The 26,169-nt window shown below is 33.1% G+C and overlaps 1 protein-coding gene across 1 annotated transcript; it reads left to right on the forward strand.

Annotated features, from left to right (window-relative positions):
- Positions 1-1,590: 1,590 nt before the first annotated feature.
- Positions 1,591-24,956, forward strand: LOC111053893 (nose resistant to fluoxetine protein 6; the record flags this gene model as incomplete). The annotated part of the gene is given in 14 exon segments (XM_039431822.1): positions 1,591-1,772; positions 4,871-5,055; positions 7,365-7,564; positions 9,463-9,540; positions 10,975-11,142; positions 13,173-13,266; positions 15,101-15,229; positions 15,639-15,711; positions 17,097-17,176; positions 17,560-17,655; positions 18,732-18,861; positions 19,563-19,737; positions 21,827-21,969; positions 23,918-24,956. Coding segments are annotated over 14 exon segments (1,859 nt in total), but the record flags the coding sequence as incomplete, so codon positions are not given.
- Between the last annotated feature and the right edge of the window lie 1,213 nt (positions 24,957-26,169).

A 26,169-nucleotide genomic window follows, 5' to 3' on the forward strand; every position in this document is an offset into this window, starting at 1 on the left:
GACTTTTCAGATCAACAAATTAATAGTACTATAATCGAATATAGGAGGAATGAATTTCGAGGCTTTTAAACTCAGGAAACAATATGAAGGAATTTATTAACATGTCCAAGCTATTATCTATTAATATATCAAAATAGTTCCGAAGTTTGCGATTTGATCCTAAACCGTTGAGTTTTCATGCATCACTATTTCCAGGTCATAAATATGAATTCCTAGATCAGTTCCTACATAAAAACTTCGCAAAATCTCGATAGACCACTATTAAATGGATTCTGAAAATGCGATCATAAAATAGACTCAATATTTGACTCATAGAATAGACTATAGTGAGGTCCACGTTATAATGGCAGTGGAGAAAGATGGGAGATCAACGTTGCCGATCCTCTGTATTGTCAATGCCTTCTATAGACTGAATGAAAAAGACTGAGAAATTGTCAAAAAACCCTGATTTTTGATAATTAGAAAGACCGGTTTCGGTTAAACTAGGAGTTTATCAGAGATTGACAATGGGTAATAACCGAAAACCGGTCTTTCTAATATCAATAAATCAGTGGTTTTTGACAATTTCTCAGTCTTTTTCATTCAGCCTATAGAAGGCATTGACAAGACAGAGGATCGGCAACGTTGATCTCCTATCTTCTCCACTGCCATTATAACGTGGACCTCACTATAGTCTATTCATTCAATATGGATAATATTACCACATATCAACCTCTCAACTACACAAAAAACCTTCTATAGACGGTAGCTGAACAGGCTTATGATGTAATATTAACTGTTCATTCTCATTTAAATAATCAATTATATTTTATCAAGCAACAAATATTATATTTTCAATAATTTCATAATGAATTTTCATAATTAAGATGAAATAATTGTTAATTAATTATTAAATTTACATTGTTGAAAGCCGATCTGGCAACAGAGTAAAGCGAGAAAGAGATAGCGTTATTCGCTTTGTCAAATTATAGACAAGAATAGCATACCATTGCCAATCGAACACTGCCATTATAACGTGGACCTCACTTTAGTGAGTGACGCTCCTATTGTCATAGATATATTCTATTGAAATAATGTATTCCAACCAATTGTTTGATATTTTGGTGATCAATTCTCTAATTCTCCGATCTTATTTGTATTCTAGTAAGTTACGCTCCTATTGTCATTGATATATTCTATTGAAATAATGTATTCCAACCAATTGTTTGATATTTTGGTGATCAATTCTCTAATTCTCCGATCTTATTTGTATTCTAGTAAGTTACGCTCCTATTGTCATTGATATATTCTATTGAAATAATGTATTCCAACCAATGTTGTTATTTTGGTGATCAATTCTCTAATTCTCCGATCTTATTTGTATTCTAGTAAGTTACGCTCCTATGTCATAGATATATTCTATTGAAATAATGTATTCAACCAATTGTTTGAGATTTGGTGATCAATTCTCTAATTCTCCGATCTTATTTGTATTCTAGTAAGTTACGCTCCTATTGTCATTGATATATTCTATTGAAATAATGTATTCCAACCGATTGCTCGATACTTTGGTGATCGATCCACTAACTCTCCGATTTGTTTGTTTTTCAGTGAGCGATGCCAGTGGCAAATATGGCGGTGGTTTCCTGTGGGGTAACAACTATTGGGTGGGTTCCGCAACACTCTGCTACCAGATCAACGAGCAGCCTGTCGTGGAAGAGAGAGCGCCCTTCGCTCTTGGTTTTTTCATGCTGAGGACTATGGTCAAGCTCAACAGTCATATCACTCCTACTGTAAGCTCAATTTGATTTACTTTCCTTTAATTCTCAACATTGTATAGAATGTTTCAATGTATCTATGTTGTAATAACATTGTATCAACTGAGATGATATAAACAGTCCAGGCAATGAATGCTCAAAAAAGGTATAGAGGGAAAAGTTTGGAACACAATTTTCAACCTCACAGCTCCTTCAAAATAGTGGGGGTATCATATCAAAAGTCATCCTCTACCCCTTGTGAAATGGTGGGGTGGTTTGAAAGTACCATATTTTGTTTTTGCACATATCTCGAACAACATGCGTGTTTGAAAAAATTGTGGAATACAAAATTGAAGCTTAAAAATTAGCCTACAAGTTTTATTTGTAACATTTTCCCATATATCTTCTAGTTTACTAGGTATAAACCATAGAGAAACAATAGCGTAAGTAGATATCCCATGGTATAGGGCGTTTATGTCGCAACTTTTACTCTTATCTCAAGCCTATAGCCCACGTATTTCTTTCCCGTGAAGCTTTATGACGCTGGTAGTCTCTCATATTGTGCCGTTCATACACTATCCCGGTCAAAACAGTAAAAATCGACAGTAATCGGCTTGAGATAACTGTAAAAGTTGCGACATAGCCGCACTATACCATGGGATATCTACGCTATTGTTTCTCTATGGTATAAACTCTCACACAGTGAGAGTGTGAAATTTTCAACATAACAACAATAGATCATTCAACAATATGGAATTCTTAAGTTGAATTTGTATCGAACCTAGGAACTCCATTGTAGTTGCATCTGTTTCTCCTGTCAAAAATGAATCACATTTCTACGTTCTATTCTGATTTAGGCTCAAGTTTTTGGCCGCACACCAATATGTACAGTTAGATAACTTTTGCCATGGTCTAAACCACTTGCATTTGGTCAGTATCTCGTCTTTAGAGACTATCATTAATGAGTAGCCTAGATTTTTTAAAAATTGTTGATGAAATTATTATTATTATTATTATTATTATTATAATTTTGGTCTTTGGTGTGTTATGTTGTATCCTGTGTTTGACAAGTAATAAAAGTGCAAGTACGGTATTAATACAAACTATGAGTTTATATTCCCAAGATATAATATTAATAAATTATTATTATTATAAATGATTATTTTTGAGATCACTAATTGATTATATAAATTACTATTTTTATGTGTTTTTTCTTATAAAAATATAATGTAAAACTTGAAACTTGACTCCTCCAGTCAAACCTTCTTTAGAAGGTTTTGGAGAATTTATTTTTCGTCTGGTAAGATATAACTTTTTTGAAATTTTCCACTGAATTGCTTTGTTTATTATCCTTCATTTTTGTTTGTAAGATTCCTTTTTATAAGTGTATTTTTCATTTTCGTTTGTTATATTTTCTGTAATGAACTCCCTTCTTCTGGGGGTACCAGGACGAAGGAAAAAGGAAAAACAATATTATTATTATGCATTGTGCGGTGACTTGAGAGAGAGGATCTGAAGGATACGGTCGGATGAGGGTCCATATTGAACCACTATGATTTCTTATGATAATTCAACATAATACATTTTAGTTACTCACACGAGAATCCAGAAGATTGGATCATCTGTGATGTAGTATGCGTTGTGCGGTGACTTGACAGAGGTGATCTGGAGGGTGCGGTCCATATCCAACATGGCCTCCCTGGCAGATAGCTCCACCAATCGCGATGCATCTACAGATGTGCAGGATAGAGGCAGACACACTCCCAACAGCTGCGAGCGAGGCTGTAACAACACAGAACAATAATATTTCAACAATTAAAACTTTATGAATTATATCAAACAAGTATTAAAAATGTAAGTTAATTCATGATAGTCTCTGTAAACTTCATAAGTTTAATCAAGAAATCATTGAAAATAGTATCTTACGTCACATGGACGGAGAAGGGCCTTTTGCAGGCGAGAACGATGTTTCTAGTCGAGGCGTTAGCCGAGACTATAGTGAGGTCCATGTTATAATGGCAGTGTGTGATTTGCAATGGTGTTGCTATCCTTGTCAATCGTTCAACAAAGCAGATGGCGCTATCTCTTTCACGCATTGCAATGTTGCCACATCGTTTATCAACAATGTAGAAATTCAACCAATTGACAAAATATTTTATCTCAATCATGAAACATTTTTTATTACATCTTTAAAAAATATATTTTCTTGACAAATAAAATATGATCAACTATTTTCAACAACAATGAACAGTTAAATTCATCAGATATACCAGTATCAGCTGTTGGGTGGCAAGGCTGAGATCTGGCAACCCTTTTCTCCCATCTTTCTACACAAACATTATAACGTGGACCTCACTATAGAATTCCATTCGAGCACTGCAAAAGACATTCACGTCCAAGTACGTACATATTTTTTATCATAATAATCTAAGAAAAAATATTGAGAAGTAGAAAAACATTTCTATTTCTCAATTATTTTTCTTTAGATTATTATGATAAAAAAATAGTGTACGTAACTTGGACGTGATGTCTTTTGCAGTGCTCGAATGGAATTCTATAGTGAGGTCCACGTTATAATGTTTGTGTAGAAAGATGGGAGAAAAGGGTTGCCAGATCTCAGCCTTGCCACCCAAACAGCTGATACTGGTATATCCGATGAATTTAACTGTTCATTATTGTTGAAAATAGTTGATCATATTTTATTTGTCAAGAAAATATATTTTTTAAAGATGTAATAAAAAAAATTTCATGATTGAGATAAAATATTTTGTCAATTGGTTGAATTTCTACATTGTTGATAAACGATGTGGCAACATCGCAATGCGTGAAAGAGATAGCGCCATCTGCTTTGTTGAACGATAGACAAGGATAGCAACACCATTGCAAATCACACACTGCCATTATAACATGGACCTCACTATAGTCTCGGCTGACGCCTCGACTAGAAACATCATTCTCGCCTGCAAAAAGTCCCCTCCCGTCCATGTGATGTAAGATACTATTTTCAATGATTTCTTGATTAAACTTGTGAAGTTTACAGAGACTATCATGAATTTACTTACATTTTTAATACTTGTTTGATATAATTCATAAAGTTTTAATTGTTGAAATATTATTGTTCTGTGTTGTTACAGCCTCGCTCGCAGCTGTTGGGAGTATGCCTACCTCTATCGTGCACATCTGTAGATGCATCGCGATTGGTGGAGCTGTCTGCCAGGGAGGCCATGTTGGATATGGACCGCACCCTCCAGATCACCTCTGTCAAGTCACCGCACAACGCATACTACATCACAGATGACCCAATCTTCTGGATTCTCGTGTAAGTAACTAAAATATATTATGTTGAATTATCATAAGAAATCATAGTGGTTCAATATGGACCCTCATCCGACCGTATCCTTCAGATCCTCTCTCTCAAGTCACCGCACAATGCATAATAATAATATTGTTTTTCCTTTTTCCTTCGTCCTGGTACCCCCAGAAGAAGGGAGTTCATTACAGAAAATATAACAAACAAAAATGAAAAATACACTTATAAAAAGGAATCTTACAAACAAAAAATGAAGAATAATAAACAAAGCAATTTCCTTTTCAGTGAAAATTTCAAAAAATTATTTCTTACCAGACGAAAAATAAATTCTCCAAAACCTTCTAAAGAAGGTTTGACTGGAGGAGTCAAGTTTCAAGTTTTACATTATATTTTTATAATAAAAAACAAATATAAATAGTACATTGATATAATCAATCAGTGATCTCAAAAATAATCATTTATAATAATAATAATTTATTAATATTATATCTTGGGAATATAAACTCATAGTTTGTATTAATACCGTACTTGCACTTTTATTACTTGTCAAACACAGGATACAACATAACACACCAAAGACCAAAATAATAATAATAATAATAATAATAATAATAATAATAATAACAATAATAATAATAATAAACCATCAGGCTTTTAAGAGCCACAAAGCCTGATGTTGTCCTCCTTGACATAGTGGCAAAGACAATGTATGTAATCGAGTTCTCAGCACCAGCTGAAGGCAACATTGTCAGCAAGGAGGAGGAAAAACAGGCAAAATATCAAGACCTGTTAATAGAGCTGCGCAGGCTTAACCCAGGCTACTCCATAAGAATGGTGGTGTTGATTATAGGACTTTTGGGTGGCATGAAACCCTCGTTTTTGGTCAACCTTAAAACCATTCCAGCCTGTGAGAGAGCTGCTACTGCACTCGCAGGTCAAATGCAGAAGGCTGTCATCCTTGGTCATTACGTCTAATCAGAGCAAACGATTAATGGTAACGGACCCAGTATGATTGTTCACCACATGGACATGTGGAGCAGTCACTCTGGTAAAATCGCTTGTCACTCTCCTTTGGGGGTCGGAGCCCAGGGGAAGAGTGGTCAAGCAAAACCTCAAATATAATAATAATAATACGGTAAGAATAATAATAATAATTGCAGTGGCTCATAATAGACCAGATATCATCCTTATGGATTAGGTAGCCAAGGAAACAACACTAATAGATGTTGGCATACCATGCTGCCACAACTTGGACCAGTATTATAATGAAAAGGTCTCCAAGTACCTTCCCTTGGTTGCTGAGATCAAGGATGTCGGGATGCAAGGAAAGTTCACAATTGTTCCTGTCATTATCTCCACGGTTGGAGTTGTAACTAGAAAAGTGTCAGCAAATCTTTGTCAGATGGGAATATCGAAAAGTGCAAAATATGCCATGGAAAAAGCAGCTGTTCTCAGCACAGCATCCATTGTGAGAACATTTTTGAACATTTCAGTTTAGTAATGCACCAAATAAGTCTTGCCAAAGGCCGACTTTCACTGCAATTGTCATGTGATGAATAAAATGATAATAATAATAATATTTATTTATGCATGATTGTACATTTTCATAGCCACCCCTGAAAAAATACTCCATCACCGATGATTTACTCTTCTGGGTCCTTATGTAAGTAACTGGAATGTATTGTAATGATGATAAATCATCATTAGAAACAAAAATAGTATTGTTATATGGACCCCCTTTACCCGTACCCCCCAGAAAGTACCTCTGTACCCTCTGTCAAGTCTTCGCTCAACGCTTATTTCATTAGGCTAGGCACACACCAGTTAGTAAAGACAAGACAAGACACGTTCAGTCACAATACTTCACATAGTTGCTTATGACGCAACACACACTGATTAGTCATTGCAATTAAACATGTCTTCATAAGAAACTGTGTGGAAGTATTGTGAAAAATCAATTGAGTGTACGTTACACCAGTATATATTTCCCATCCTGTTTACTATCAGAGTTATTGGACTGAAATCTGCAATATTCTTGAACACCATTATAACATTTAAACACGAAAAAAAGTAAATTCGTATGACTTTTGTTGGTGGGGAGTCCCTTGTGGAGAATACGAAAAATGTAAGATGTCTCTATGTTGCTCTGAAGTAGATTATCTTTGGGAAAAAAGACAATGCTATTTTTTATAATGCTATGAAACAATATTATTTACTCTCATTTCATATTATAGTGCATCATCAATCTATTTATATCCAGAATTTGATTGAAGTGTTCTGTGTGCAAAACCAGTCATTTTCTCTCTTCTTTATTGCAGTGTTGTGAGTACAGCAGTCTTCGTTCTTCTTCTGATCGGCACCGTCCTCGATCTCTATCTAGAGTACGTGATGGACAAGGACGGAAACTTCAGCTATGACAACTACACGTTCGTCTTTTCCAAAAACATCCACCACAATTCCATCAGGAGCGGGCAGACGGTTGTCAAAGTCGAGATGAATGCTGAGAATAATAATAACGGTTAGTAGGATTTACTACTTTTTTGGATTAGTATAGTAGAAAAACTACTCACAATAAATTGGAGAAAAAAATATGAAATAGGTATTTTCAGATTAGTAGTAAAAATAATTTCTTACAATGAAATGGGGGGAAAATATGGAAGGTACATGGTTCAGTATTTCATATAACATGGAAGTAGCCTACAATATTGAATTTAATATCAGTTTACAGCAGTCCCTTTCAAGACTTTCAAACTAGAATATATTTTTTAGATTGTTGCAGAAGTTTTCTGTTATCAATATAAGATGCGGTACCTATTGGATACATGGAAGCATGAAAATACAATACTGAATTTTGATATCATTCAACAGAACTACTGTATAGAATTCAATAGAACTACTGTATAGAATTCAACAGAACTACTGTATAGAATTCAATAGAACTACTGTATAGAATTCAATAGAACTACTGTATAGGATTCAACAGAACTACTGTATAGAATTCAATAGAACTACTGTATAGGATTCAATAGAACTACTGTATAGGATTCAACAGAACTACTGTATAGAATTCAACAGAACTACTGTATAGAATTCAACAGAACTACTGTATAGAATTCAATAGAACTACTGTATAGGATTCAACAGAACTACTGTATAGAATTCAATAGAACTACTGTATGGAATTCAATAGAACTACTGTATAGAACTCAATAGAACCACTGTATAGGATTCAACAGAACTACTAGTAGTTTACCATAAAAAACTACAATATTTAAAGATTGTTGCAGAATTCTTCTGTTATTATCAACGACTGGACATTGAACATAATAATATTATCCTCATCATCATAAGTAGCAGTATATCAATATAATAGAACAGAATAGAACAGATTTTTATTCATTCAAGTATAACATCTATACAATCGGAAACGTCACATAAAATTACAACAGAAATACATCTAACAGACCACAAAGTACATTCAATAATACTGACATAATAGGCAATTTGAATATTCAACTCATGAAAGTTTATATTAGAGTTCAGTTATATAGAATCTATTCTAAATTTAATCAAAAGTAGCTACTAATGGATGCATTACTCATGTTTAGGAATTCAGAATAGAAAAGAATAGATTTTTATTCCGGTCCTTCAAGTACAATAACATAACATCTATACAATCACATAAAATTACAATATTAAGTAGGTACCGTTATGAAGTATTTTAATACGACTATTTGGATGTTAAATTATTATGAAAATCACTAGTAAGGAACCAATTTTCAATATTTTTCACATGAACACAACTAAAGTAGTTTTGAGCGCTTATGCCATTTTCAAGCAAAAGACAATCAAGGCTTGGAAATAGCATGAGTGCACGAAACTGGTTGTTTTTATAAAATAATCATAAAAAAGTAATTTACTAACATAATTGATCAATATTAGAATTCATTGGAATCTAATTATTGAAAATTGAACAATGAACATACTACTGAGGCTATATGGGGTATTGAATTATTTTGAGGCTGATGAAGCTCCTCTTTAGGAGTGGAATGCATTCCTCAATACTCCAACAAAAGTAAGTGTTTTTTTTCAAATATTTATAAGTAACACAGTGTCAGAACCATAACAAAGTTATTATAAGTATAGTGTTTCGTCATGGAAAGCAACTTCAATTATTTTGAGTTGTTTGATTAATAATTATGATGACTTGAAAACATATTTGAATTCCTATCCCAATTTGGAAAATATAATTTTTTTGAGGGAGGTACTGTTGCTCACTTAAACTTTCAACTTTGAAGTGGGTGAAATCATGACTTGTAATCCTTCAATATAAAGTTCAAGACAAAAAGTTCTATAATTTATTGATGAATTTTGAATAAAACAGTTTAAAGATATTAAAGTTCTATTTTATTTCAGGAGTTATGGCAGAGGATGGCAGTGGAGTAACCACTGAAAGTAACTCAGTTGCTTCGGATGAAGTTATCAAGAAGCCAGGTAAGCTTATAGACTATCAAGATTCATTGTCAAATTCAGACGATTGAGAAGTGAAAATGGAAAAGACCTTAAATGTCTAGAAATAATAATTTCCATGGAAGATCTGAAAACATTTGGGAGATGTTGAAAAAAGTATCGTGGGAAAGACCGAAAAAGGACCACCACTAAAAATAATATTACAAGTACAAATCTATATAATGTTATACATAGCCTACTATTACATTTTGCACAGATACTATTCTGCGAATTATTATCTCTACTAGGCTACTATACATATTTTTGGTAGAGAGTTAGTGGGGAGGATATTTTTAATATTCTTTCCGAAGAATGGACATTGATATGTCCAAAGCTCCGCCAATTTATGTAGATGCATAGCAATATAATTACCTATAGTTATTATATTACAAATTACTTTTTCATATAATATACAGTTCAATAATTATTTTCTTAGTCTATATTATGCAAACTCATCTATAATTTTGCTGTATTGTAAGCTATTGTATATAAGTGTATAAGCCAGTATATATTGTAATCTACATAAATAAAGTACTCAATCAATCAAAATACATCAATTCATATGAGTATCTTGAATAGATCCTTGCATGAACATTAATATTGATATTTATCAATAGTCAAATTTCAAACGATCAATACGGTATACGGTAATGAATAAATTTATATAAAATATAGTGTTGTATTGAGTATTTAGTTCCTTGTATGGACTACTCTTTGAAAATTGAATACCAAAGTACCCTGTTTTCAATTATTGTAACGACTATTTGAGGAGGCGGCGTTCAAAAAAGATCTTGTCACCAAAAGCTAATTTCTCACAAATGACAAAAAACTGTTGTACGTAACAATATTAACCAGTGTAGAGAATTGAATTATTGTTCATGAATAATCAGGCATCAGAAACATTATTGATCAACAATTTTTTCGTAGAATATTAATAATTTTTGGATAATAAAGCTTTAAAATACCATTTTCAGCGAAATGAAAATGTGAAATGAATAGCGTTCAATAGTAAAAACTATACTTTCAATTTTTGTGTAGTTGAGAAGTTGATATTGTGGTAATTATTCATATTGAATGAAAAGACTCAGAAATTGTCAAAAACCACAGATTTATACAGATTCCCACCGCCTGAATATATAATTTAAGCCGTCAATGGGCCTTACGACTGTCATACTTCAGCCGGGACCGACAGTTTAACGTGTCCATCCGATAACACGGGAGTGATCTGGTTAAAAATAGACTCGTTTATCAGAGATTGACAATGGTGTAATAGCCGAAACCGGTCTTTCTAAGTATCAATAAGTCTGTGGTTTTTGACAATTTCTTGGGTTTTTTTCATTCAATAAAAACTACTTCTTATTTCTATGTAAGTGTGTCTGATAAATTGAGATTTATGAATGGTTAATTGTTTTTCTATAGGAGTCCTGCGTGAAGTGATGTTATCTTTCTCGGTGCGGAGGAACATGATGACAATCTGTGACAAATCTGTGGGAGCTGACACAATACCCACGGTGCATGGGTTGAGATCTCTCAGCATGGCCTGGGTTATATTGGGTCATACCTGTATTGTGGCTTTCAAGTATTCTGGTATGTATTATCGATGATTATGCATCTTTACTATTCCCATTATAATTATCAACATTTTTAGTCGTGAGGCAACTTGATTTCAAGGAGTTCAAAATAACATGTGGAAAGAGAAAATATGAGTTATCTTAAAACAATTTTAAAAAGGATAATAAGATTTATATTCAAGAGTAGTCCTAAAAAAAGGAAAGAAAACTCATACTATTTTGTTCTACATGTTATTTAGAACTCAATTAATAATATAATAATAATTGATAATCTCTCTGATTGTCAATGAATTGCAACCAGAGGAGTTTATTGATAAAACATTTACATAATTATTATATTATACATACAAAAGTTGCTAATAATAAACTTAGTCCTAAATATGATACCCCACTATAATAATATGTGTCGGGGTGATCGTTATCTGTTTAAACAATTGTTCAAACAATATTTAAACAGTGTTAAAACAATTTTAAAAAGGATACTTGGATTTCTATTTTTATTTATAATATGAGTAGTAGTTAATATTTTCAAGTGACTAGATTCAGACTATAGTCGATCACCTACAGAATTTTATCACTGAGATAGTCACTAATATTTTACTTATTATATGATTATATGAATTTTCATTGTATCCAGCTTGTTTGATAATCCAGTCGAGAAGCCCATTTACGACTTGAATAATAGGTAATACCAAGGTACCTATTAGGTACATTGGGTAATAAATTCAAGCTAGTTGGGACATCCTGGGACTTCCCATCAACTAAGAGCCATATAAATGTATTTTCAGTGGCTGATGAAATATTCAAATACATTTATCCATTGTAGAAGGGGTAAAGTAACTCCACCAAAATTAAAGTATTGATATGTTATATTTGAATGATCATAATTACTTACTTGGTTGAGAATGAATTGAATTGAGCTTATTTCGTCAAAATTATACATGATTGTAACATTTTAAACAGGGCAAAATAATGCGTGCAGTACAAACATAACAAAAGTGTAAAATAAATGTAAGACATCATGAAATTTTGAGTAGTATAATAAATTTATATAGTTATTTTTATTATATAATAGTAATAAATCTAATTAATCTTATAAGAAATCATTAAGGCTAGGTACACATGGTAGCGTCGCACCGCGCGGTTTGAGACGCGCGTCCGACCGCGCGGTGCGATATACAATGGAGATAATGGCAGCGTCCACATGCACCACTCACTCAAATCTGGACGCGCCGCGCACTGCGCCGCCCAGACTTTCAACCTGAACCGCGCGGCGACAGCGCAGTTCCCAGTACACTACAGTCAGTTGGACTGTACACATGAGAGCAGTCGGACGCCAGTTTTGATCTAGTTCACTTGTTTTGTGTAGTGATTTTACAGCAACTCTGTTCAGTGTGCAGCCATGGAAATGAACAATTTTGACACAGAATTGTTTATAGAAGAAGTAAAAAGTCGACGTGTCATATGGGATATGGCGAGTCCTGATTACAAGAACAGAACAAGAACTTGATGCCAAGTCGTCTTTTACGATCTCCAACAACTCGTCAAAAGATGAAATCGACATTCGCAAATAGTTAAAAAATTTGGGTTTGTATTTCCTCAAGTTAGGGTAAAGTGTCACAAAAGCACCATGCGTTAATCTATTGGTCAAAATAGGGTGAATGCAAAAGTTTCTTTGCCTTCGTTTTCTCGCTTTATATCTACGATACACAAGCCACATAACATGTTAACCTCTTCAACTTCCATTGCTAAAATGGAGGTGGACGCCGCGTATAAAACGCTTGCATGTGTACAACTGCAGAATTTTGGACGCGTACCATGTGTACATAGCCTTAGATTGTTATCTATTGATATTGTTGTAAATAAATTTATAACAAATTGATTTTATTTACAAAACATATTATTATATAGGTCGACAGATAACTCTGTAATAAAATAATGAGAAGTATATGTTGGAATAATAATCAAAACCAACTCAAATACAGTGAATTACCTCCATACAACTTTAAATGTTTCATTGACAATAATTGTTTCTAATAATTTCAGACAATATGATGTACCGAAATGTTGTGGAGAAAGAATTACTGTTCCAAACAATCAATAATGCTGCATTCTCGGTTGATACATTCTTTTTCATCAGGTAAGAATATTCGATATCTGACAAGGATTCTTTAAAGCATGACATTAATTATTGGTAGAGTGATAATTCCTTATAACTAACAATGCAAGATTCATCATTAAATTATTTATTAATTCCATGTTCTATAATATTGCAAGTGCTATTAATTTCTTCTCTGAAAATATAAAATCTTTTCGATCATTTGTGCATTATCAGATAAACTATATTGCAAGTGCTATTAATTTCTTCTCTGAAAATATAAAATCTTTTCGATCATTTGTGCATTATCAGATAAACTGTACATTCTTATATACAGAGTGTTTGGAGAAGAACTCCCTAGTTTTAGGTTTAAATTTAATGTGTAAATTGATGAAAAAGTACATCAACAAGTATATAGGTCTAAAATGAAAAAGAGACATCAGTCATTAGTACACTTCAACATGGGATCCATTTGTTGCCCTGCACACGACAAGACCAAAGACTTTAAAGATGCATAGACTCACATGCAGCGCTAGTGTCATACTTGGAACTGAAATCGGCCATTGAGGGGGCAACCTATACATGCCAATGCCTTTGTAATCTATAATATTACAAATAATATAGATATAATATCTCGTGCTAAAATACCCCAATGGAGGCCTTCAATTTCAAGTAAGAGGTCATAAGTGTCATTGGGAAGGCATAGGCATTGTGGGTCTAGTGTAAACATAACCTATTTTTGGACAATTTCTATCTAAATTTGGGAAAGGAACAGTTTTGGGCTTTAAGCCTGTTGTTCCTTTCCCAATCATTCATAGTTGAGAATGATTGTATATATTAATGTATAAATAAATATCTCTTTAAGGTCTTTGGTCGAGACGATATTCAAGTACTCGCCTTGTAGGCCTATCCACCAACATATCAGGTGTAACTGTCCCAACCGCCGTGACGATTCTTCCCCGTAAATGGTTCATGTCTCGGATTATCTCACTGTACACAACATTTTTCATGTGTCCCCAAAATAAAAAGTCCAGAGGGGTTAAGTCCAGGCTTCGTGGTGACAAGAAATTGGGCCAGCTCTCCCTGTCCACCTTCCCGGGAAGCCCGAACCACGGAATAAGCATACTAGTAGAATAAGCATACCACGGAATAAGCATAAGTAGTGCTTCTTTCCTCTGTGCTCGAACTCAACTGAGGGAACTGTTCCCTGGTGCCGTCTCAAGGTCAAGCAGGTCTGCTAACTGCTGGCGGACAAAACTTGGACAGTTGCTGAATCAAACACCACAAACTAGAATAGTGTATATCACTTTTTACAGATTCTATGACATATTAAAGCTAGGGAGTCCTTTCAAACACTCTATGTATATTGAAGGATCCAAAGGTTCAATGAACCTCACACGTCAACCGAAGCTTATTGTGTACCTATTAGCATAGAGAAACGATAGCGTAAGTAGATATCCCATGGTATAGGGCGTTTATGTCGCAACTTTTACTGTTATCCCAAGCCGATAGTCCACGTAGTTCTCTCCCATGCAGCTGTGTGACACTGGGAGTCTCTCAAATTGTGCCGTTTATACACTCTCACTCCAACAAAACAGTAAAAATTGACAATAATCGACAGTAATTGGCTTGGGATAACAGTAAAAGTTGCGACATAAATTCCCTATACCATGGGATATCTACTTACGCTATTTTTTCTCTATGCTATTACTTTGTATAGGTAAATAGATGAACTGTAATAATATTATTGTCAATTGAAAAGTGGAGGCTATTATAACTGTATTTCCATCAATGAATAATAGTAATTTTCACCCATGAAATAAGTTATAACTGAATTACTGGTATATCAATATTGTTGGTGATTTTTCTTTTTTAGTGGTCTCCTGGTAGCCTTCCTATACTTCCGCACCACAGCAAAACACGATCTGTCGAAAATAACCAAATCCACCGGATTTGTATCATGTGTGCTTCAGTTTATTGGTATGGTGGCATACAGGTTTGCCAGGTAAGTCAAAAACATCACCCACTTATTAATAATCTAGATTAAAAAATTGTTCGTAGAAGTAAGTTAATTACCTATGAAAGACAATGAGTATATCAGTAGGCTATATAATCAATGCTGAAAATAGTGGAAATTTAATATAGCAGATTATTGAAATATTGAAATTTGAATTTTTTTTATTGTGTTATGCTACTATTTCATAAGTCATAAAGATGTTTGGCGTATTATCTTGTAGAGAACAGCTCTTGACTTGATTATATTAGCTTATACTTGGCTACTTCATCAAATTAGTTTATATTAACTAGGTACAACTTTTGTCAAACTAAGAGAGTAGAATCTTGATCCACACTCTTCTATTGAGTCTTATATATAGAGTAAGGTAAATCCTCAAGCTGGTATCGATTCAATTCAGGTCTGAAGACTGCGGACATGATGATAAGAAAAAACAAAAATATGAGGTGTTAGTTTTATTGTTTAATTCAATGGTAATCATGTTTTATTCGTGTTCAATGGTTTTCAAATTACCCAATCATTCAAACCAATATACCGGTAACCATTTTTCTTCTTCTGAAAAACTGATATATTCTTCCTCTAAATATGAGTTGTACCGTAAGTAATTTATTATCTATTTCCATGTAGCCAAACACATTTTTAATTATTCTAGTTTTATACGGTCGAAAGATAGCAAGATATGCTACTGCTAATGGCGATCACAAGTGATTTTTACTTCAAATTCGAATTAATTTTATTTTCAGAAAGTTCATCCTACAATATATTCCCCTAAAAATTACTCCTCTAATATGGAACAAGTCCGTGTTTAGAGGAGGAGTCAATACAACAATAGGCACAATACAAGAATAGGAAGTTGACTTTCTACTGCTGTAGTTTACAAGCATTAGCTATATTAAGAGGCGTTTACACCAAAGTTATTATCAAAATGTTGTAGTCTAATAATATATTGGGCAAAATGTTGATAACTTAATCTTGATAGATTCTATATTAGATTAAAAGGAGCTTGACAAACACATATGTACATCATGTGTATGATAAGTTATGTCCAATCTAATATAATCTATAAGGACGGAAAAATGAACATTTTGTCAATAACTTTGGTGTAAACGCAGCTTTATTAGAATATTCTCGTAATGTTATATTTTAATTTTAAAAGTATCAACAAAATCTTGTTATATGTTGATTTTGAATAAATAAATCACTCAATTTGCTTCAAGCACATAAATATGCTTATACGAACGTGTTGAGTTGAGTACAATCATTACATCACTGTTATACTGTTAGTCCTGGTTGCACAGAAGCCAGTTAAATTTTAACCGTGATTAATGTCACGAGAACCAATCAGAGAAGGCCTTTTTGATGAGACGGCTTCTCTGATTGGTTCTCCTGGAATTAATTAGGTTACGATTAAGATTCAACCGGCTTTTGTGCGATCTACATTTTTTACAATTAAATTTTAACCGTGATTATTATCGCGGAACCAATCAGAGAAGGCCTTTTTGATAAGACGGCTTCTCTGATTGGTTCTCCTGGAATTAATTACGATTGAAATTTAACAGGCTTTTGTGCAACCGGCACTTAGATGTATAATAAAAAGTGGAAATTCTTCTTGTCCACTGTTGGGTAGGTATGAGATCAGTGAATATATTTCAAAGTACTATCATGCTATAATACCTCAAATTGATTCTTGGAATCAACATTCACTAGACCGACCTATTATTGTTGTTAGTTATTACTGAATAATAATGATTAGAAATAGTTCATTTTCAAACCACTCAACTTCTTCAGATTGAAAGTTTTTTTTAATAAATATTTGGCATTATAGATTTCAAATAACTCAATATGATTTTGTTCACAGTGCATGCTATGGAGTTGGTATTTGGCAGATGATACGCAGTTCTACGTTCTTGGAACAATACTCCTCATCATGGCTGTCAAGTAAGTATAATTTCAAGATATGTAATTGTTGAAAAATAAACACTAATATTCGAGTTAAATTATTTGAATAGGCCTACTTATATGATTAAACTAACGATACACTGTATTCTTATAAATGCATTACAATAGAATATTAAAATTTATCTGCACATACATAATGTGGCTTAGTCTACTTATTATACTGTATTAAACTGATAATACAAGCTCATGGGAATGAATAATGTACTCTCATAATATATGAAGCATATGTAATTAAACTAAAATGTGGTAGCCTACCTCATTTTTTGTGGGTTCAATATATCCTTACTAATTGCATCCTTTCAAAATGTTATTGCTCACTTTTAATTTATTATTGAAAATAATCGTTTATTTCTCTATTCTAGACACTTCAGAGCAGCAGCCTCCTTGATGGTCGTGTTCCTAATTAGCTCTTGGTGTACCACTGCCTACATTGCATTCAGTAATAAGCATATGCCCAAGTAAGTACTGCACAGTATGCAAAACATGATTATACTTGACTAAATTTTTCTTGTGAAATAATATCAAATCAAATCAAAATTTTTATTCGCAATTCAAACAATTGAGGGTCCTGCCAAACTCGAAGGTTCATCGGCGAGTGCCCAGTTACAAAAGATAAATAAACTCAGACAAAATAAATATGAAGCTTCAAAGATTTTAAGTATATAAAACAAATACAAAGTGTAAAAAAATATAAGAAATATACATCAGATTTTGATAGAGAATTAATAAAAAAAGGGAAAATAGCGAACATTAATTAGAAAGGAATGAGATAAAAGGAAAAGGAGAAATTGTTTTACACAAGTAATAATACATTTTTATCGTTGAGGCAGGCGGCAGTGACAATAGAAGGAAAATTTTAAAACTTCAGCCAGCAAAAATTTAAAAATTCTAATAATGTAAGAATATGTTGTCATTTTTTTAACTTGAAGTTTCATAAATTATGTGTACGTTTGTAATATTATTAGTTTTATAAATTGATTGTGTTGTTATTATTGAGATACAACATTAACAGTGATTTACAATCACCCATTATTTGATATTCTTATATTTTAATAATTGAGTTATTTCTTTCGTAATGAATAAATTTCAGTTTACTCATTATGAAGCTTCTCATCAGTAGTGAAATGCAACTCCGAAAAAGTTGATCATTTATTCACTTTTAAGTGAATAATAATTTATAATAATAAATTATTATAATTCACAGCAGTAAAATAGGCCTATCACTTGTCGTTATCTATGAGTCCTATTTCCTTAAAATTGATTATATTCTTGTTTCACGACTTGGATTATAGACATCATTTTGTCAACATTTTATTAAATTGATGTATGCCCGAGCTTGTCATTCATTTGTAAACAAAAGAAGACTACCGTACTGATTATTTATAATTTTAAAATATTTATAGGTATTTGAGGGCACCCAGGATCTATAAATTCCATTATTACATTAAACGCACATTTAGCAGTACAATTGAAAAAGAAATAAAGGAAATAGTTGATTTGGTTGATGTTTGATGTGGTTTCTCAATCTCTACAGTGTTGATGACCCTCTGGCATTATTCGACAAGATCTATGACAAGCCGTGGACCAGATTTGGACCCTACCTCGTGGGAATGGCCACTGGATGGTTCCTATTCAAAATCGATTGCAAGATTAAGATGAACAGGGTGAGTAATGGTTTTAACACTCAATATTAAAAATATAATCAATAAAAACTAATGTAACAATGGAAGTGAAATCATAGAGTAAAGATATCAAAGACCTTAAAGATGCATAGACTCACATGCAGCGCTAGTGTCGTACTTGGAATTGAAATCGGCCATTGAGGGGGCAACCTATAAGATTATTACATACCAATGCCTTTGTAATCTAAAGTATTACAAATTTATATGTATATAATATCTCGTGCTAAAATACCTCAATGGCGGCCTTCAATTTCGAGTAAGAGCTATCATTGGGAAGGCATAGGCATTGTGGGTCTATTATCTCTTTAAGGTCTTTGAAAGATACTGTTCAATGTTTTTTGTAAACATTTGTCTCTGGTCAAATCTTTCGGGTTTTAGAAAGCACATCTGACCGGGAAGCAGGAGGTGCCGTGTTCGATTCCCGCTCAAGCAATTAATTTTTGTAAAGTACCTATAATATATAGCAATCATCGAAATTCCTTTTAGATATTCTTTCAATATTGTCCTCATTTTCTTGCAAGTTACAAGGGGTAAATTTAATAATTTGTTGGATGAATATAAATATTTTTAGACACCAAGTATTGTAATTTACATGAATAAATATATTATCTTATGAATATAATCATGATTATATAGATATAGGCCTAATTGATCATTGTATTTTTTGTTTTTTTGTGATCTAGATTGTGACCTGGGTAGGGTGGACTCTGTCTACAGTCGGCCTTCTCTGTCTGTTGTACGGATTGTACGAGCAGCAACTTCACCCCGTTTCAGCCGCCGCATACTCCTCTCTCAGTCACACCGCCTGGGCCACCTGTCTCGCCTGGATCGTCATTGCCTGCTCTACCGGATATGGAGGTACCCTTTTTCTCATCAAATTCATTCTTCTTAAATAGTTCACAATAATGTGGGTTGTAAACGAGACAGAATAACTAGGAGGTACACTACTTTATCAAATTGAATTTAATCTTTTATTATTCAATAATTTAGAATTATACAACTTGAAGAAAAGAACCACAGGCTAAATTACGCCCAAAACGATTCCAATTCTAATTTATACAACTGTCCAAATGTTGCTAGAGCAGGTTGTCACATCAAAATTCTTCAATGAATCTTTTAAATAATATTCTTATTTTAAAATAATAATCTTCTTGAAAAATATAGCTCTCAATGATAAATAATTATTATGGTTGTAAAACACTTTAACGACTATAGTGAAGTCCACGTTATAATGACAGTGGAGAATAATATATTAGGAAAACGTTGCCTATCCTCTGTCTTGTCAATGCCTTCATATAGATGCAGTATTGACATCCACAACCATAATACACGAAATAACACAAAAATAGATGTACCTTACACAAGACTGAAGAGAGTATTAAGTAGTCCTAATTATGTATCCTTGAAACTTTTTAATATTCTGCCAGACTCAGCCAGAAACTTGCCTTTAACAGTATTCCGACGAAAACTTGAAAACCTTCTGTTACAGTTCCCACTATACTCACTTTCTGATTTCCTCCAGCTGCAAGTAGAGAATCATTTTTTGGAAACCATACGTAATAGTACTCGATAGTCTCTAACTATCAGTGTAGATTTATATTTTTATGTGTTTATATTAAATTATGTATTATGTACGTTGTATTATTTTACTATTGATATTATTGTTTTATTGACATATATGGAGGAAACCTTGAGTAGAGGTTCCCAATAGCATTGTTTGTGGCCTGAATGAGATAAATCTTATTCTATTAGAATGTATTTACAGTGTATAATTCGTCGTTTCCGATAGCATTATTTGAATGCACTAAAGGAATAAAAATCATTCTTATTCTTCTATAGACGGTAGCTGATACAGGTTTATTGATGTAATATTAACTGTTCATTCTCGTTTAGAATAATCAATTATATTCTATTGAGCAAGAAATGATATTTTTCAATTATTTCATAATAAAGATAAAATATTTTGTTAATTTATTATCAATTCTACATTGTTGAAAGACGATCTGGCAACAGAGCTAAGCGAGAAAGAGATAGCGCTATCCGCTTTGTTGAATGACAGCGACAAGGATAGCTGCAATACATTGCTAATCAAACACTGCCATTATAACGTGGACCTCACTATTCATGATTCGTTGGTTTATCCATAAGGAATACTGAGAGTTCAAACTGGAATAGTTATCTGTAGAATATTTTACACCAATTAATCAACCAAGTAATCTCACCAATCAGTTATTCATTCTCACAACCTAAAGGTGCGTACAGATATACGCGCCGCGAACACGAGCAATTCACTTTTAATCAGCTGACTATATCTGTATTTTTACAGAAACGTTAAGATATAGATATAAAAAGCTTGGCATCAGCTGATTAAAAGTGAATTGCTCATGTTCGCGGCGCGTATATCTGTACGCACCTTAACAATAACCAATAATATTCATCCATTACAATAATATCTATTTAAAAATAAGGGTTTGAAACTTCTATTTATTTATAATTGAATATTCATAAAATACAATTATAGTACCCTTTAAAATTAATAAACTAATAGAACAAGAATACAAATTATTTTAACAGTTTTTAAGGGTACCTACTATAATTCTATTCTATACAGTCATAAAAGGAGATTGGGCGGGCGAAGCCCGCCTCTCAGCCGGAGCGCGAAGCGCGGAGGCTGCTACTGAATCCTATACAGTCATAGAAGGCGATTGGTCGGGCAAAGCCCGCCTCCCAGCCGAAGCGCGGAGGCTGCTTTCCAACCCTATACAGTCATAAAAGACGATCGGGCGGGCGAAGCCCGCCTCCCAGCCGGAGCGCGAAGCGCGGAGGCTGCTAATTAACCCACCCTACTGGAGGTGCAGGGGGCGAAGCCCCCTGCCGAGCGCGAGTAATGTAGTATAATCTATTGGATGATATATATTATATTTTAATGTATTTTGAATTGTTTCAGGCTATGTGAACAAATTCCTGTCGTGGACAGTGCTGTATCCTTTCAGCAGAGTGACATACTGCGCCTATCTCATCCACCCGATTATCATCCGTATATTCGCCATGAGAATGGACAGCCCTGTTCATCTCGGCAAAGATTTAGTCGTGAGTACCGAAACTAATTTGAAATAATAGTTATTTGTATATCTAGAGTGAAAAGTACGACTTTTTCTCCTGAGGGAAAAGTTTGAAGCCGAGGCGAAGCCGAGGGCAACAATTTTCCTGAGGGAGAAAAAGTATTTTTCACTCGTGATGTACACAACATTTTTCCTCCATCTACAATTTTTTATAGAACTACAAATAAAATCAATGTTTCAATGTTTCAGCTAACAACATAACCTAAAATCTAAAACCTAAAAACCGGCCATCTGATTGGCACTGCCGATTGCGCTATCTAGCAAAAGTTGTCACAATTATATCAGCTGGGTGTCTACCAAAAATGGCTGACTCCAGATCACGCGGTTCAGTATTGAATTGCAGATCAAGAATATTTGTTGGCTGGTATTTTGAATAGAATAAGATATTTTAAAAATTGTATAAATTTTTATCGTCTACTAATATTAAGAATATAATATCATACAAACATATATTTCATGAGTTGATCAAATTTCTGGTTGTGGTACTGAATTCAGTTGACTCAATGACAGACACCTCTTTATGCTTTCTCATCTGAGCTTAGACCTTCTAACCTATTATAATGTAAGTTTTTAAAATAGAGATGCATCCCATGTTATTTAAATGGAGTCACTTTTACTCCCTAGGGAGTTTTTCTGTTTTTTACTACCGAGAGCGAAAAAGTGACACTTTAGTATTATGTTTCAGGGAGTAAAGTAAGTACTTTAGCCAGTAGGTGGAGGAAAATGATATTGAAACTATTATTTGAACATTCAAATTAGCATTTCAATGATAAAAGTCTATGGTCTATATATGTACTAAGTATAATATTTGAAATATAATTCTAAAACTATTACTTGTTCATTCAAGTTAGACTTTCAACGAAAATAGCCCATGAGCTATAATGTTCATTGAGTCAGTAAAATTCCATCCCTCAATAGTTTTTCAATGAAATTGAGACTTTCTAAATTATAGGAAGGAAGATAGAGAGTTGGATAGTCACTCTTAGCACAAAATCGGTTGTATAAGAACTAGAATCAATTGAAATACTTCAATAGTAATAATTATTATTAAACGAAAATCTCAATTAAATGCTGTAAATCACCCCGAAGACTTCTGCTACTGCAAAAATATTGACAACAGGGTGGACAGCCATATGGAAATTCGATATTTGCAGAAGCAGAAGTCTTCGGGGTGATTTACAGCATTTAATTTGGATTTTCGTTAATAATAATTACTAATCCATTAGCATTTGAATAAATGCAATATCTCAGTAATTTCCATTTGAAATACTTTATAATAGAATAGAGGAATAATTAGTTGGTGGATAATTGAGATATACAAGTATTTGTTGTTTTGAATAAATTAAGTTGCCATTTAAATAATATTTAGTCTAAATAGGCAAGACAAGACTCAATTAGAATGAATAAATATATTGAAATAAATTGTCTATGGATTATAGAAGCACAAGTAATTTCCAATTTCAAATATATTAATTCTAGAGGTTTTCATTGATTAAACTCACTGATATGATTCTTTCTTACCATATCACTCTGTCCTAACATATTTTTTGTGATATAAAAGTTGATAGACATATTTGGGCTTTTACTCAATTTTCAATATAATTATAATATTATTTACATTAGGAACAGCTTTCAGTGGAATTTCTCCATTTATTAAGGTAAAATAAAAAGATTATAAAAACCAAAAAAGATCACTTAAGACGATGCCTAAGTGCATTGAAACTTAAGTTTGGCTCAAATGAATTATGTGGAACTGACAATATCGTTTTTATTTCACCTTATTATAATATTTTCATTTATTTTATTTTCAGGCTATGATGTTTATGTCCCATCATATTTGTGAAATATAACAGACATATTTAATTTTCTACTAATTTTTAATATATATTCAGTTTTATATTTTATTTTGTTTTCAGGCTGTGATGTTTCTGGGCCAGCTAGTCGCCTCCTACATTCTCTCGTTCATCGTATCTCTCGCTTTCGAAGCTCCAGTTGTCTCTCTCTTGAGAATAGTCTCATCCACTAAGAGAAAGACAAAGTGACACTGACAATAAGAGAGTAAGAGAGAGAAAGCGAAAATACCAAATTATCCTACTTCTTCCTATAACTATCCACATCAGAACATTCTTTAGAATTTATATTTAGATTCAAGAACATGATGCATGTTTGAGCTGATAAATATTCCACAAGATTTTGTGGAGAATGTAAGTCATGGAAAATATTAACAAATGTATAGAAAGATACCATAGGTGAAAGCATATAGAGGAATATTTACTTATGTGTGGCCTATATCCTATGCAATCTTTACGATAATAGGCTACTAACCTATTGAGTATTTTTCAAGTTTTTAAGTTTAATATAGGCTACCAATATCAATCATAACATAAACGATGTAAATACTAACTTGGTATTTTTCATAGATTTTGGGAGAATGTATAGCCTATTCAAGAATACTACTTAGGTTCAACTCTCGACTCAGGTCGAGAAGAGACTCAACTCTAGTCGAGAGCATGTGTTTCCAAATGGTGACACTCAGACCAGTCGATTCTAGTCTCCGCGACTGTCACCATTTGGAAACACATGCTATCCACTAGAGTCGAGTCTCTTCTCGACCTGAGACGCGTAAGTGTGAGTTGAGCCTTACACTCAATGAAATACTAGGTACCTATTTTATAAGGTTTCGAGAAGAATATATTCCAAAATAACATAATGAAACTGAGAATGTTCAATGTCTTTCTGAAAAATATATCCGAGAATATCATGACAGTTGGAGATACTGGATATTTTTCTAGATTTTTCAAGAAATGTATCTCAAAATATCATGGAAGTGGAAAAAAAGAAATGACCTACTTTAAGCCGCGTTTACACCAATTTTATTAACAAAATGTTAAATAACTTAATTCTTATAGATTCTATTAGATTGAACGGAACTTGACAAACACATATGTTCATCATGTGTATGATAAGTTATGTTCAATCTAATAGAATCTATAAGGATTAAGTTATTAACAATTTGTTAATAACTTTGGTGTAAACGTAGCTTAGTATTTTTCTTATTGGAAAAAAAACGTTTGTTTTACAAAATATTTCCTACCCATTGCATTGAATATAGATGGAGTAGAACAAGTGGTAGATCACAAATATTGAATTTAGAAATATTATTTTTTTGTAAAAACATTTTGTACTGTACAAATTCCTTTCAACTCATGAAATCTAGATTTAGAATCGTATTCATAATGAGTTAACAGAGCTAAAAAATTTGTTGATTGAATTTGAATCACATAGGGAAAACAAGAACGTCCATAGGACGCCCACAAAGTAGCTAGAATTTATTTGTAGCCTACTGGTTCAGTATGAACTGTACAAAAACTAAGGGCTCAAGATAGAATATGGTCTAGATCAATGGTCGCCAAACTTACGAGCCTGTGAGCTGGAATAGCATTTATAAATCTTCTAGTGAGCTACCAAGGAATATTAGACTGAAGAAAGTACGGTACGCGAAATGAAATTTTCACACTTTTATTGCCTATAAAGATACATTTCTAGTGTTGAAATCTACTTATCTCATAGCAAAAGGTATAACAAAAGTTGAAATGTACATTCCAATGAGAGCAGTGGAACTCTTTTTGGTCATCAAGTATGTTCTTGACGTTTGGAGTGTACGTTGTAGCCGCCATTCTGATGCAGTTGTCCAATTGTTCATCAGTCAGTCTGTTCCTATATCAATTTTTATGAATTTCATACTTGAAAAAGATGCTTCACACAAGTAGGTAGGGCTCTGAACATAGCTTTCAACCTCAATGCAACAAAAGAGAGTTGATTAATTTTACCATATTTGATATGCTTTTAAAATCTTGAAATCGATGATCAAACTGTTGTCTCAAGTCTGAAAGAATTGTAAAGTATTCTTGGTTATTGCTGCGGTGCTGTGGAGGATTTTTCTCGTCATTAAGTTTTTTCAGACTGGGAAAGTGAATATATTCAAATTGATGTTGTTTTCCAAGACGAAAAACGATATAATAACTTTTTTATAGTTCAGACACTTTGTTACTTGTAAATATTTGAAAAAACACTTACTTTTCTTGAAGTATTGAGGCATTGAGTACTTCAAATATTTACAAGTAACAAAGTGTCTGAACTATAACAAAGTATATTATATTCAAACTGG

The sequence above is a fragment of the Nilaparvata lugens genome, chromosome 7 (assembly GCF_014356525.2).
Source record: "Nilaparvata lugens isolate BPH chromosome 7, ASM1435652v1, whole genome shotgun sequence".
Taxonomy (NCBI): domain Eukaryota; kingdom Metazoa; phylum Arthropoda; class Insecta; order Hemiptera; family Delphacidae; genus Nilaparvata; species Nilaparvata lugens.